The 15,902-nt window shown below is 43.8% G+C and overlaps 1 protein-coding gene across 4 annotated transcripts in view; it reads left to right on the top strand.

Moving 5' to 3' along the window:
• Positions 1-13,549, top strand: part of LOC120718390 — a 38,626-nt gene extending 25,077 nt beyond the window's left edge. For all 4 annotated transcript variants that reach the window (XM_040006939.1, XM_040006938.1, XM_040006936.1 and 1 more), the window contains 2 exons: positions 379-1,227; positions 11,349-13,549. In XM_040006939.1, coding sequence (XP_039862873.1) covers positions 379-1,227; positions 11,349-12,171 — 1,672 coding nt within the window. In that variant the 3' untranslated portion in view covers positions 12,172-13,549. The remainder of the gene's footprint in view (positions 1-378; positions 1,228-11,348) is intronic.
• The last annotated feature ends 2,353 nt before the right edge of the window (positions 13,550-15,902 follow it).

The following is a 15,902-nucleotide window of genomic DNA, read 5'->3' as shown; positions in this document are numbered from 1 at the left end:
AAACCTGAGGTCATACCTGCCGCCATTTTATTTTTTACATGAAATCCTTCCTCACAGAGTTTGTTATAATTATAGCAAATCTTCTGTTAATAGGATTTAGAGTCACGACTTCTGTAGGTCTTTTATCTGTGGTTCACTGCAGAAGTTTAATGTAGTGATTAGAAGTGAAACTCAGCTAAAGTCAAACTCTATAGTGACAGGCTGGACATGCTGTCTGTCACAGGGTGGCAGAAAACTTGTATGATTAAAAATATCACAACAGATCTGCATATGTGTGCTCATATATGACCTCACTCTCTTTAGTATCACACTGATCCAGTCAAAGCTTTCTGCACTTGCTAAAAAAAAGATTTATTTTTTTTTGTTGTTTTATAAAAGGAAAAGGCTGGCTGCTGCATGTCGCCCTGAAAGTCCCAGGAGCTCTGCTGAAAGGAAAAGATTAATAAAACTTGCAACAGAAAACTGTAAGGATGAAACTGTCCTGCAGTGGCTGAGAGAAAATTCAGAGTCTGGCACCTTCAGAAAACTCTCAGACATGTTTGATTTCCTGAAAAGTAAAATTGATGAGGAAGAAAAGAAGAACCATGATGACACTGTTGACATAATCTTTGTGGCACATGGAGCAATCAGAGACTCCATGATCCCAGCCAAGTGTTTGCTGCCTCTGCCCACCATCACTGACCTGGTCCTGTACTCTCCCTGGAACTGTGCCACCACACCTGAAGTGACCTATGGCATTGCAACAGGGAAAATGAGGCCAGAGCACAGGATTTTTTTCCGTGATCTTCTACTACCGTTTTTATTCCATAGTGTAACTGTTGTTTACAAACAGCAACCCCCGAACCTGCCAAACTACTGGAACTCACTGAAGAAAGTGGGAGGACGCATGATCCCAAATATCAGTGTTAGCCCTCTGCAGCCACATGATGGTGTGTGGGAAAGATTTAAGTATCTCTCAACAAAATATGGCCCACCAGGAAGAAACCGCATCGTCATCCCGTTCATCCTCCCAGGAGAGAGAGAAAGTGTCCCGTTCTCTGCCGTTGCCTTGGCTCTGTCCCTGGTGCTCCTCTCTTCCAGGTTTAAAGCCACCGTGCACCTTGATGCCTGTCTGAGTGATAAGTCTACAGGACAGAAATCTGACAGGAAGTATCTGCAGGAGCAGTACTACTGCACTGAAGACAACACTGGGATGACCTGCTCACCAGATGCCTTCGATGTGAACTGGTGGGATTATTTTAAAAGTCTATTTAATGCACTCCATCCACATCTTATCGTCTTTTTTGTGTCTGTTTTTAGAAAGCTGTTCCGGAAACATCAAACTATAAAAGCAATTGTTTTATTTGTTGTTGTTTTTTTTCTTGTTGAGGTCAGATTTAAAAAGAAAGTCACACAGAAGTCGTATTAGAACATATGTTTGAGTTTAATTACAATTGCAGATGCTTCCAGTAGTTTAAAGGTGTCTGCTGTCTATCAACCAGTTTCACTTCTTTAATGAAGCCTACATGAACGAGCCTCCAGATTGTTTTGCACTTTAATGCACTTTATTGTTGTCAAGCTCTTTAAGTTTGTGCAGCTTCCCCGCCTGAAAGGGATTGATGCATCTACCACAGGTGTTTAACTGGATTTCACTCAATGACCAGGCAGATCTTTTGTTTTCCTTTTTCTTTAATCATCTTTTCGGCCACAGTCAGCCATAGGTGAAAAACCTTTAAATACAAACCAAAACCCAATATACAAATTATATTTGTTATCACACATCTGCAAATATTGTAAACAATCCCAAACACAGTTTCTTTTTTAAACACATCAATGCAGTGCGTAAGCTTTGTAGTACAATATTTACTTGAGTATTTTTAAATGCTCAAATTATGTAATTCACTAACAATTGTACACCTTGAGAAATACTGCTTTATATTACAGCGCTAAATTAAATAATCAATCCGCATTAGAACTTAAGCAGTAACAATAGTATTTATAACCAGCTTCTCTTAACCATATGCAAGCATTAACAGTCTTCCATATGCAGACCAACAATAAACAATGGTGCCGCTCGTACACAGGCGACCAACTCACAGCACCGTGCTAATGCTACATAAGCTAGCGGCAGCCGCGATTCTTTAGCAACTTGCTTCAAAGTCTTTTACCATAGTCAGCAACCATTCCCTTACCGGCTGCCTCCCTGGCTTTGTAGATACTTCAGTTCCACACAATATTCATGTTGGCGACAACTTATTGAAACAATTATGCTGGGCTTTTCCCGAAAGTGGCAACTTCCTGTTGCCCCCCAGTTTGCCTTCTTTTCCCTTCCCGAAAGAAACCCAGACACAAGATTAGTTCCACCCTCCAGTCTGTCACTTTTACTTTTTTGCCTCAGGGCTCTCCCCCTCCTACTCGGTTTGACTTGACACCTCCCACTCGATCTTCCCTTGGAACACAGGAGATCGCCAAGTTCACAAGCAAACCACAGTTTAACTCATCCCATTGAAGCATGATGCTGACGGCTTGGTCCCATTTTGCTCCTCCACAGGTAACGGAACAACTAGACGTCTGATATCTCTATGAAGGATGGTAGCTTGAGCCACCGGAGTCGCTCCCCTTGAACTAGAACTTAAGTCCTCTGCTCTCAAGGACTTAGCCACAGAACCGCTGTAACTTGAGCATACCCGGACATTGACGTCCCTCACAATACCCTTTTTGTCTGGATTAGTGCTGACAACTATGCCCATTTTGAAGTGTCCTCTCAGCGCATTCTGATCACTTAGCCAGACGACATCTCCAACAGCGACATTTCTGTGTCCAGTGTGCCAACTTGCTCCTTACAAACAAATTAGGGCCAGCAAGTTGGCTCCAGGACCTCCAAAACTTTCTCACTTCTGCCTGAATCGCTTGGAGTCTCTTATAGGGGTAAACGGAAAAGTCAAACATCTTGAAGTCCCCATTTTGAGATGCTCGACCAAGCAAAAGACTGTTGGGTGTGACGTAATGAATGCAATCTTCCCGACTCTGTACTCTGGCATCAATCGGGCGCTCATTTGCAAGGTTGGCTGTCACATGAAGAGCTGTCTGGAACTCACTGTAACTTAGCCCAGACTCCCTTCCAAGACTCTTGAGTGCTCTCTTCACAATGCGCACAGCAGCCTCAGCAGCTCCATTTCTATGTGGGGAATCAGCTGGATTTACTTTCCACATCCACTCTGTTCCATTCTTTGCCGCAGTCTCCTCCAAGACAAACTTATTCTGACTTTCCAAGAATCCGTAAAGTTCCTTCAAGACAGACTTTGCTCCTATGAAATTAGTACCTGGGTCTGACCAGATCTTTCTTGGATGTCCTCTAATTGCTGTAAATCTCTGGTAAGCCATCAAGAAGCCTTCAGTCGACAAGGAGTTTACTAACTCCGTGTGAATCGCCCTGCTGGCCATACAACAGAATACAACCCCCCAAACCTTTATCATGACTCTTTTCTTGATGTCATCCTTCACTTGGTAGGGTCCAAAGAGATCCACTGTTGTGAACTCAAAAGGTAAAGCAGGTTGAGTTCTTTCCGGAGGTAAGTCGCCCATTATTTGCCGGCTCAACTTTTTGAGCAATCCTTCTCCCTCTTATGACCCATGCTTTCTTCCTCATTCTGAGCAGGGTCCCAGCAACTCCCTCATGACTCTCATTGTGGGCCTCCCGGGCTAACAGTGTAGACATCCAAGCATCATAAGCCAAGATGGGAACACTAAGCTGGTCTTTCTAAAAAGCTTGCACTCGGCCGCCAAACAAAGAGCCCAGAGCTTGGGTCTTTGTATACTACCAGTCTGTCTGTAGTAGTGCTTGGAAAGACAGCGCTGTCTTGTGCTACAAGGAAGATGTCTCTTAGGGCATCTTCACGTTCTTTCACCAAAATTACTCCTGCCAACGGGACTGCCTCCCACTTTGGGTCATTAGCAGCTGGATTTCCCCCAAGAAACTTTCTAGCTGCTCTCCAAGTCCAAGCAACTGATCTAACTAATCGAGTTAGGTCACTGAACCGCTTGACATATAAAAGGTTCTTGATGACTGACTCCGCAGGTGGTCTTCGCTGCTCTCCCTGGGCCTCAGCCCGACTTCACTTTTCTTCTTGCCCTCTTATCTCGGCCCTTGTCAAGGCAGCGACAAACGCCTTTCTTTGCAGCTTATTGACGTTTTCTTTGGCAGTAGCGGCTAACTCTTTAGCTGACCTAACTGGCCACTCGCACACAGGCAAACTCAAGAACTTTGGACCATTTTGCCATTCTGAGTCTTCATCTAGATCTCTGGGACTAGCTCCTCTTGTGACTACATCCGCAATGTTCTGAGGGCCAGGGATCCACCACCAATCTTGAATCCTTGTGCTGCTCTGTATTTCTCCAATCCTATTTGCAAAAAAGGTCTGATACCCATAGCTCTCCTGCTGTATTGCCCCAATGACGGTTTGGCTGTCGACAAAGTGATACCACCTCTCAACCTGAATCCGGCTTTGCGCCTCAAAGTATTTCTTTAGGCGTGAGCCAAACACTGCCCCACACAGCTCTGCTTTGACAACATCCCCTTTGTGGTCCAATGGTGTTAACTTAGCTTTGGACTCCACCAACCTGATGATTGTGCCCTGATCTGAATTCCACCTTAAGTACAACACTGCCCCCTAGGCTTTCTCACTTCCATCGGAGAAAGTAATTGCCCAGGGTTCTTCGGTGAAGCATGGGGGGGTTAGCGCCCTTGCAAATGTGACTCTGCTGAGCTGGGCATACTCCTCAAAAAGCCTAATGGCGTCCTCCCTCAGGGCATCTGAGAGCGCCATGTCCCAAGTGTCCTTGACCAAGCAGCTTTCTACTTTTGTCTCTTGGAATGCTCTGCTAACTAAGATTGCTCCTTTTTGCTTTGCAGGAGTGACCAAACCGACTGGATCATACAACCCTGACACTTGACTGACAAGCTCTCTTCGTGTCAGTGGGTTTGGCGTGTGGGTCTTAATCTGCTCCTGGACAAGGTCTTGGCCAACTCGCATCTTTTTCTTCCTCTTGGAGAAGTTGATTGCTACCATGACATGAAGCTTGTCTTCTTCCACTATATAACCCAGACCAGGAGCTTTGTTTTCTTCGTCACGCATTTGGTTTGGTAGGACTATGGTTTTCATTCTTGTCTTCTCACCCTTGTCATCGCGCTTCCTCCTCCCACTTTGACCAGATAAGACCCAAGGTTTCAGCTCAAATCCTCCAGCCTTTAGAATTCGCCCAATGTTCTCTGTAATGGAGTGGAGTCTTTCATAAACTGTTTATGCTGAGTCTGAGTCTGCAGAGGGTACCAGTGATGTGGAAGACATCATGCCTCATCCCTGTACCAAAGACGCCACGTCCCAGTGGCCCCCAGGATTACAGGCCCGTGGCACTGACCTCCCACATCATGAAGACCCTGGAAAGGCTCATCCTGGACCAGCTGCGACCCATAGTAAGACCACATCTGGATCCCCTTCAGTTCGCTTATCAGCCTCGTCTCGGAACTGAGGATGCCATCATCTACCTGCTCAATCGTGTCTACACCCATCTGGACCAGCCGGCGAGCACTGTGAGGGTCATGTTTTTTGACTTTTCCAGTGCTTTCAACACCATCAGGCCGACCCTAAGTTAGCAGCGATGCAGGTGGATGCTTCTCTGGTGTCCTGGATTGTTGATTACCTGACAGGAAGACCACAATATGTACGTCTCCCACAGTGTGTGTCTGACAAGGTGATCAGCAACACAGGGGCACCACAGGGGACTGTCCTCTCCCCCTTCCTCTTCACCCTCTACACCACAGACCTCAGCCACTGCACGGAGACCTGCCATCTTCAGAAGTTTTCTGATGACTCTGCGGTGGTTGGATGCATCAGCAGGGATGATGAGACAGAGTACCGGGCTGTGGTCGACTCCTTTGTCACGTGGTGTGAGCAGAATCATCTGCAGCTCAACGTGGCAAAGACCAAGGAACTGATCGTGGACTTCAGGAAGACCAGGAAACACTTGACCCCTGTTTCAATCCAGGGGGTCAGTGTTGACATTGTGGAGGACTATAAATACCTTGGAGTTCACATTAACAATAAACTGGACTGGGCTACAAACACCACAGCACTTTACAGGAAGGGCCAGAGTCGTCTCTATTTTTTGAGGCGACTGAGGTCCTTCAACATCTGCCAGAAAATGCTGAGGATTTTCTATGAGTCTGTTGTGGCCAGTGCGATCCTCTATGCTGTTGCATGCTGGGGGAGCAGGCTGAGGGTAGCAGATGCCAACAGACTTAATAAACTAATCCGTAAGGCCAGCAATGTTGTGGGGATGGAGCTGGACTCCCTCAAGGTGGTGTCGGAGAGGCGGATGCTGTCCAAGATAAAGATAATGTTGGATAACACCTCCCACCCACTCCATGACATGCTGGTCAGTCACAGGAGCACGTTCAGTGAGAGACTGAGATTACCGAAAAGCACCACTGAACGACACAGGAAATCTTTCCTGCCTGTGGCCATCTCCCTGTACAACGCATCCACTTAACACACTGTTTGCTGCTACAACTACACATGTTTCTTTTCCAGCTATTTATTTATGAGTGACTTATGTATGTATGTATGTATATATATGTATATATTGTACTATTCTTAGTTAGCGTATTGTCTGTCTTGTCTTAATGTTGGTTTATAATGGAGCACTGTAACAAAAAATAATTTCCCCCAGGGATCAATAAAGTATTCTGATTCTGATTCTGATTAATGACTTCTAGTTGGTTCATGTCATTGTGAGAGGTAAGGATGTCATCGAAATAGCTGTCTTGCTGGAGTACACGACGTTCCTCCTTGAGGTGGGAAAAGGTAGAAAGGCTGGCAGTTTCACGCATTGCCAGCTGTGCAATGCATCCTGCCGGTTTATCTCCAATATTCATCCTTGTGATGGCATATTCCTCTAGCTCGTCATCCTCAGAGTCCCGCCAGGGGAACCTATGCAGGTGCATCTCTTTGTCTTCCAACCAAACTGAATTGTACATCTTTTTTATGTCACCAAGTGCTCCATACACTCCACCCCTGAATCTGAGGAGAACTGCTCGAATCTGGTTGAGGACATCTGGACCCTTTATTAGCAGGTCTTTCAAGCTCACACCTCTAAACCTCTGGCTGCTATTCCACACCAACCTCACTGGAGTTGTAACAGAGTGGGGATTCGGAGCAATGAGGTGACTCACGTACCACACTGGCCCATCCCAGTTACTGATCATGCCCTTGGACAACTTGACTGCGGCTCCACGCTCCACCATGTCATGCACCTGAGCGGCATAAGCGGCTTTCCATTCAGGCTCTTTGGCCAATTGCTTCTCTGTCCGGAGGAATGTGCTCTCAACTCCTTTTTTGTTATCTGGTAAGGATGCTGGATCTTCAGCCCAAGGGTATTTGGCATGCCAGTGTGGGTCGTCGCTGTGGCCATCACCCGTGACATAGGTGAGTCCTTCTCTTATTATTTCAAGCTCTCTCTCCTCGGCCAGTGTCATTTCTTTCCCACCTGGCTGGCAATTTCCGCAACGACAACCCCCACACTTTGGCTCACATGCAGCACCAATACTATCCCACTTCCACTACTCTAAGAATTCTCGACTGGTGGTTGAGGTGCTTGACCTCTGAAGCTTAGCAGGAACATGCTTCCTTGTTGAAGACTGGTCTGAGGCCTCGCCAATGAGCTCCTCATAGTTGACAGCTGCTGCTCTCATTGACCTGGCAAAGTGTGTCTTGGACATATGGGCAGAGACAGTAAGCTCCTCGAAGAGCTCAGGGTGAGTTCCCCCAACTGTCTTTCCAAGTGGCCTATCCCATAACACAAGGTCACCGATGACTCTGCTCCTCTGAGGCGCTAGCCGACCTTCTTTATGACTTATAAGCAGATGAATGTCTTTCGGTCTTACAAGAGTGGTATATCCGGAAAGAACCTTTGTAGCTGACTCGGTGTGACATGTTTGTGGACTTCTGCTATGCTGTCGAGTCCATAGCAGACCAGTTGGTGTGACCTAAGGGTGCCTCTAGGCGTTCTGACTCGGATCTTTAAAAGATACCGCCTTGTTCTCACGTGCGTTTTCATTGCCCCTACTCCATGAACAACCAGAGTGATTTCTTCACTTCTTAGGTTAAGACTGCTTGCAGCCCTATGGGTTATATAGTTGGTGTCAGAAGCCAGGTCAATTAATGTCCCAATCTTTTGCCCAGCATTAGCTGTGACCTCAAGGAGCATCATGATTACTGGCAGCTCTCGAAGCCCACCTTCAAATAGGAGGCTTGGCTGCTCCTTGGTGGTGCTGCATGCCCTAGATGCAGTGTTTGAAAACGCATCCCTGCATTCTCTTGCCAGTTCAGGTGACAGTTTTCTGAGGAACTCCTCCTGATCCTCCGTACATTTCCTGCTGACCTTTCCTCCCTCTGGATCAGATCTATTTTGCCTCCCTGCTGCACTTCCCTTCCTCACCTCAGCATTAGGGCATAGGTAGTAATGGTGCTCCGCAGCGTGTGCTTCTTTGCAGCCTGGGTTTTTGCACAGATAAGTGGGTTTGCAGTATGACCCATTGTCATGAACCTCGAGACAACTCCAGCATGCGCCTAGTTTCTTAATTGTGGCCTTCTTTTCTGCAAGCTTTAATGTTTTAAATTGCCTGCAGAAGTAGAGTTTCTTTTTATGCTTTCCATCACCGCAGACCACACACCCTTCATCACTACCTAATTTGGTGAATTTGGTTCTGGAATGTTTCAGCTCCACTCTTTCTCGCTTACTTGGCTCTTCCTCTCTCAGATGATCAAGCTGTTCATATATGGTCTCTTGCTCTTTGAGGAATTCCAGAAGACTATCAAATCATTTTTCTGGGGTGACCGTGTTTCCACTGTCAGCAACGTGAATAAGCCACTCCTTTTTGAGTGTTTCTGGAAGTTTACTTTCGATTGACTTTGTCACCAATGGGTTTTTTATAGCCCCCGTGTCACCAAGGTCAACCAGGTCTTGAAGCGCCTTCTCCACAGCTTGAATTAATTCCAGTATTTTTCTTGGCTGGTGGCTCTTAACAGCTGGCATTCTCTGTAACTCCTCCACTATTTCAAAAGCAATTGATGTTTGATTGCCGAACCGATTCTCCAAAACACGAAAGATGTCGTCTGCAGTGTTGTAAGTGGTGAGTCGAAGTTCTCTCGTTATTTTCTCATCCACACTATCAAGTAGCTGAAACTTTTTGATCTCTTTCGAACCAGATGGCTCCGCCTGCCCCTGAAGAACCTCCCATTCCTTCTTCCATCTGTGGAAGTCTAGTTTATTTCCTAGAAACTTAGGAAGTGCTGTTGGTTTCAGCTTGATGATTGGCATGGGGCAGCTGGAGGTAACTGGAAATGATGACAGGTGATCAGCATCCTCCTTTATTCTCATCTCCAGAAAGTCAGCTTTTCTGGAAACCAGCCTGGGGACGCAGAGTTCCAGCTTCTGTATATTGCTTTGAAGATCTCTCCGAATACCTGATGGGGTCCAATGCTTCCACTTGCTATACCTCTCCTTTGCCACTCCCACCAGTTCTTTCAGGTGGCCAAGAACGAAATCATACACTTCATAATTACCGTCAGGCGTAATGGCAGCAACATGTTCACACTCAGCCTCTGCTGCCTGTAGTGCTGTGGACAATTCTGCACTTCCAAAGTTGAACCAGAGAGCCCCTCTGACTAGGGTTTTTATTTCCTCCAGTTTTAACTCACATTCACTTGCAGTCTTTGCTAAATCGACTCTCTGCTGTTCTGTCAGCACAACTGCTTCACTTGTGTCAAGCTTTGCCTCTAGCTCTGTAATGAAACCGGCCTCTAGATCATCATTGGCCTCCATGACTTTCTCTGCTTCCATTGTCAGTCTATTGAAACTGTCTTTGAGTTCTTCTTCAGTCATATCCTCATGCGTCCTCGTAATGCTATTAACCAGACGAGAGAATGATCTCTTGGCTGTTGCCCTCACTCCTTTGAGTTGTTCAACTGACTTCCCAGCAGCTTGGTCTGCCATTTTTGTGTGCTCAGGCTTGAACTGGGGTTTATTTACTAATGGGAATGGCACATGCAACTTGAGGCATTCTCCGAATTTTCTCTTTGCAATAATTATTCCCTTTTCCCAGGACTCCAGGTCATTTCTCCCAGATTTTGATTTCCCGGTTTCTCACTGTCAAGCTCTTTAAGTTTGTGCAGCTTCCCCGCTTGAAAGGGATTGATGCATCTACCACAGTTGTTTAACTGGATTTTACTCAATGACCATGCAGATCTTTTGTTTTCCTTTTTCTTTAATCTTCTTTTCGGCCACAGTCAGCCATAGGTGAAAAACCTTTAAATACAAACCAAAACCCAATATACAAATTATATTTGTTATCACACATCTGCAAATATTGTAAACAATCCCAAACACAGTTTCTTTTTTAAAACACATCAATGCAGTGCGTAAGCTTTGTAGTACAATATTTACTTGAGTATTTTTAAATGCTCAAATTATGTAATTCACTAACAATTGTACACCTTGAGAAATACTGCTTTATATTACAGCGCTAAATTAAATAATCAGTCTGCATTAGAACTTAAGCAGTAACAATAGTATTTATAACCAGCTTCTCTTAACCATATGCAAGCATTAACAGTCTTCCATATGCAGACCAACAATAAACAATGGTGCCGCTCGTACACAGGCGACCAACTCACAGCACCGTGCTAATGCTACGTAAGCTAGCGGCAGCCGCAATTCTTTAGCAACTTGCTTCAAAGTCTTTTACCATAGTCAGCAACCATTCCCTTACCGGCTGCCTCCCTGGCTTTGTAGATACTTCAGTTCCACACAATATTCATGTTGGCGACAACTTATTGAAACAATTATGCTGGGCTTTTCCCGAAAGTGGCAACTTCCTGTTGCCCCCCAGTTTGCCTTCTTTTCCCTTCCCGAAAGAAACCCAGACACAAGATTAGTTCCGCCCTCCAGTCTGTCACTTTTACTTTTTTGCCTCAGGGCTCTCCCCCTCCTACTCGGTTTGACTTGACAATTGTCTAGTTTAGCTCCATGCTGAGCTTCCGCAGGTCTATTAGCCATGGTTCACTGCAGAAGTTCAATGTAGTGATTAGAAGTCTATAATGACAGGCTGGACATGTTGTCTATCACAGGATGGTAGGAAGTATTTTATGATTAAAAATATCACAACACAACTAAACAGTTGGCATCAGTTATGACCTCACTCAGATACTTAAAGGTTCAGTTTTCTTTAGTCTCACAATGATCCAGTCAAAGATGTCTGCACTCACTAATTTGTGTCTGTGTGTGTGTCTGTTTGTTTGTTTTTCTAAAAGGGAAATGCTGAAAAGATTAATAAACCTTGCAACAGAAAAGTGCAAAGATGAAACTGTCCTGCAGTGGCTGAGAGAAAATTCAGAGTCTGGCACCTTCAGAAAACTCTCAGACATGTTTGATTTCCTGAAAAGTAAAATTGATGAGGAAGAAAAGAAGAACCACAGCGACACTGTTGACATAATCTTTGTGGCACATGGATCAATCACAGACTCCATGATCCCAGCCAAGTGTTTGCTGCCTCTGCCCACCATCACTGACCTGGTCCTGTACTCTCCCTGGAACTGTGCCACCACACCTGATGTAACCTATGGCATTGCAACAGGGAAAATGAGGCCACAGCACAGAGTTTTTTACCGTAGAAAAGAAAAAGGCGACAAGATTCCTCTTGACAAATATCAACCCATGAAGCTGCCAAACTACTGGAACTCACTGAAGAAAGCTGGAGGACGCATGATCCCAAATATCAGTGTTAGCCCTCTGAAGGAAGATGATGGTACATGGCAAAGATTTAAGTCTCTCTCAACAAAATATGGTCCACCAGGAAGAAACCGCATCGTCATCCCGTTCATCGTCCCAGGGGAGAGAGAAAGTGTCCCGTTCTCTGTCGTCTGCTTGGCTCTGTCCCTGGTGCTCCTCTCTTCCAGGTTTAAAGCCACCGTGCACCTTGATACCTGTCTGAGTGATCAGTCTACAGGACAGAAATCTGACAGGAAGTATCTGCAGGAGCAGTACTGCTGCACTGAAGACAACACTGTGATGACCTGCTCACCAGATGCATTCAATGTGAACTGGTTTGATCGTATTAAGAGTCTGTTGAGTTAAATACACTCAATCGACATCTTATCATCTTTTCTGTGTTAAATGTTTTAAAACTGTTTCAGAAACATTAAACCACAAAAACAGTTTTATTGTTTCTCTGAAAAAAGAAACCCACACAGGACTCATGTTAGAACATATGTTTGAGTTTAATTCAATCACAGATGCTTCCAGTAGTTCAAAGTAGCCTTCAGTCTATCAGCCAGTTTCACTTCTTTAATGAAGCCTACATGAATCAGAATCAGAATACTTTATTGATCCCTAGGGGAATTTATTTAATTATTATATGAATCAGTCTCCAGATTTTTGTGCACTTTAAGCTGTTTGTGTTGTTGCTGCTTTTCCTCAGAGCTCAGGCTGGACTTCAGTGTACAGACTGTCTTATACTTTATCCTGACAGAAAAGAGTACACAGCACTTTATTGTCTAGTTTAGCTCCACACTGACATGGAGGTAAACCTGCAAACAGCTGAGCAGACAAAGACATACAGTGTGTTTTAAACTCTGCCTCTCTGTGTAATTTAAAGATATCACCTGTATTCATCTATTTTATTTATGATGAAATCAAACTACATTTTGGACTTTAATTCATTGCTGGGATGTGACTGAAGCAGAGTCACATGTGATAAAATCCACTGCTCTTTATGGAGCTCACAGGTGGAAGTGAGTTTCAATCAGCAGGCATTATGAAAATGAATGACCTGTGAAAATGAAGCAGAAATTAAACTTTAATAAATGAGCACTTTATCTCCAGAAGCATCGACTCATCTGTTTCTCTGTGACATTTAGAGATTATACACAAAACACAAAGGTAATAAGAAATAGACAAACTTAATGTCCATTATGTGTGTACCTTTACAGATAAACTCAGTCATGTTTTTTTAAAATATATATTTTCATTTTCCTCTTTATACAACAAAGTTGACTCTCTTCATCTGGATGCAGCATTTTCAGTGTGAGAAACTTTCCCTCCTTGAAGTGACTTCTTCATCCTTATAAACAGTGCAGCTGCATAGTGATTGAAACCAGCACCACACTGAGCCAGTTTTATAAATGTGAAAAATGGGAGTGGACATCCCTAAGATGAGAATCCCATCAGCATACACTGCTGTGTATAACTCATGGCCTCTCATCATTAGTCACAGCAGCTTGCATATTAACGATCAAATGAACAGAATCAACTTTCTGAGATTTGCGTACCTGGATTATTGAGCATGCATCTCTTAGTTGTTTCAAAGGACAAAAACAGTGAATATTTTTTGAGAGTAAAATGAAAATGTTGAATAGAATGAAAGTAATAAAACAAAAGATGAAAGAGAGGAAGAAAATGGTTTGTGTTCCTGTGTCCTGACTGGTTCTAACACACAGGTGTGTATGAATGTTTACAATAACAATAAATCAGAAACAGATAAACAGTGATGTAAATCAGATGATTTATGGGAAACTGTAGTCTGCAGGACTTACTGATGCACTTTAGACCATAACGTAAAACTCAGTTACAAACTTGTGTTTGTGTATAGATGTGTATTTAGATATATAGACAGATTGATGATTTTGCTGTTATTTTTATTTCATCACAAAGCTTTTATTTCTATCCAGTGATCTTCAACTCATGTCAGATGGTTCAAACACTACTGTTAGATCAAAGCTGCTGGTATTTTACAGAAACACACTTTAGTGCAGGTACTTGTATGTACTTTTAGTGGTAACTGTGACCAGTGTGACTCCTAACTTATCATAGTTTCATGACAATCTTTACCTGAACGTAAACAATCAGCTAGCAAAGTGAAAGTAAACAACAAGTGAAACAAAACTAAACAGTGAATGAAACAGAGCAGGAACACATTCTCCAGAGAAAAAGGGGAATAAAAACAGTATAATCATGTCACCATAGTGTCTCTACAACTTTACAAAGTCAGACTCAGTTCAGTACTCATGAACGTGTTCACTCTCATAGTCTTCGTGCGGTCTTTGTGGTAAATGTCTCCCCCGCGTAGAGACAGTTTAAGTTAATAACTGAAGAGAGTTCATCTTTAATGAACCCAACTGATTACAATCCAGGGCCATGTTAAACCTGGAAGCGTCTGTATGGTGACATGTACGAATGCTCTAGGTATTAGGAAAAGAACTTCAGTCCTTCATTTATTACCTCCTTTAGCAGTAAATATATTTATTCATCATTTATGAAAGGAGAGGAGAAATATCATCCCAACAACCATCTGACTATTTGATTAACAAAGCTAATGAAGTTGCACAGATTATGCATCATGTACAGGCTATAACCTGCTGACCTGCTGTTGAATTCAGTTGCTCTACACAACTGAATTCAACAAGATGTAAAGAGATGTTTCATGAGTTGTCCAGACATACTTCCACTCTCTGCACTGAGAGCACACAGTCTTTATACTAGATGGTATAAAGTTGGTATGACAGTGAAAATCAGCGAATGGATCTAAGAATCGTCAGCTAAAAATCATATTAATCTCTGCTTCACTTGCTGTAAGCTACCTCTGAGCATTAAGCCACAGCCACTGTGCACCAGTCACACATTATTCTTTACTTTAAACCAATACAGTGCAGCAAACTAACCCATCAAAACATGGATAAGTGGCAGCAAAGCAACTGAGTGAACAATAGAAGACAAAATGTGGCGGGGTGTGGTCTGCGGTGCCGCTGCAGGGGAGGCCGACACACCTGAGAGGCATCTGCAATCACACGTAGCCAACTGTTGTGATTGTGGATGGTGTGCGTCAGGCTGTGAGCTGTGGAGCAGCAGCCGACTGTGTTTGTACAGCAACCGCGTGTGTGTAAAGTCTGCTGCAAAGCATGTACATGTCGTCAGGTCTGCCGTGGTTCGGTTACACTATAATATTAAAAAAATGTTAAGAGGTTAAACACAGAATAAAACACAGATGATGTAGACAAACCAGCAGAGTGTGAGTGTGTGTGAGAGGAAAAGTATAGTATTAAAAGTTCTGTATGACTGTGTGTTTAAGTTGCTTTCATCAACACTTTGGGGTTTTATTAGGTTTCGAGGTTTCTGCAGCAGGAACTCTTTTAGCCACAGATCACTGCAAAATGTCACAAGAGAGTGGTTAGAAAATTAGAAGAAGCAGAACCAGCACACTGTGTCTCAGAGCTCTACATGTGAGCTGAACAGCTGACAGTAAATCAGCTGGTTTACAGGAACTCTCAGCTGTTGTGTAAACACCGTCACTGCTGTAAGTCTCCTGCCAGGTGTGTGATGGAAGATTTAAGATTCTTCTACTTCTCTGTGTCGGGATGATCTTAATGAATTCAAAAGTTCCATAATGTCATATTCTGTCTCCATGTAATCGTTCACATATACCACATGTTGCTGTACAAGTTTGATGGTCTGTGTTCTGTGACCATGGTGGGTAAATAACTTGTGTCTAAAAATTATTCTTGTTATTCTTCTTGGTCTAAAACCAGGCAGACTGCTGCTGTGCTCGGTAATGTTGTTTGACCTGTTTGTAAAGGTAAACTAAATCCTCACAAAGAAAACCTGTTTGCGTGAAAATGGATTTATTTCAGATTTGTGTAACCATCTGGTGTCAGTAAAGTGGGATCCTTTGGCTGATGTCTGCAATCGACACGGTGGTGCCTGATCGTCCTGGAAACAGGCCTCTAACCTTGTGGAGTTGAGAGATCGTGTGGTCCTCAGATCATCTCCACTGGGACTTTGAGGAACATTGTTCTTAAACAGAGAACTGAAAT

Source organism: Simochromis diagramma, unplaced genomic scaffold (assembly GCF_900408965.1).
Source record: "Simochromis diagramma unplaced genomic scaffold, fSimDia1.1 OVJJ01000141.1, whole genome shotgun sequence".
Lineage (NCBI taxonomy): Eukaryota > Metazoa > Chordata > Actinopteri > Cichliformes > Cichlidae > Simochromis > Simochromis diagramma.
This window is presented reverse-complemented; position numbering and strand designations above follow the sequence as displayed.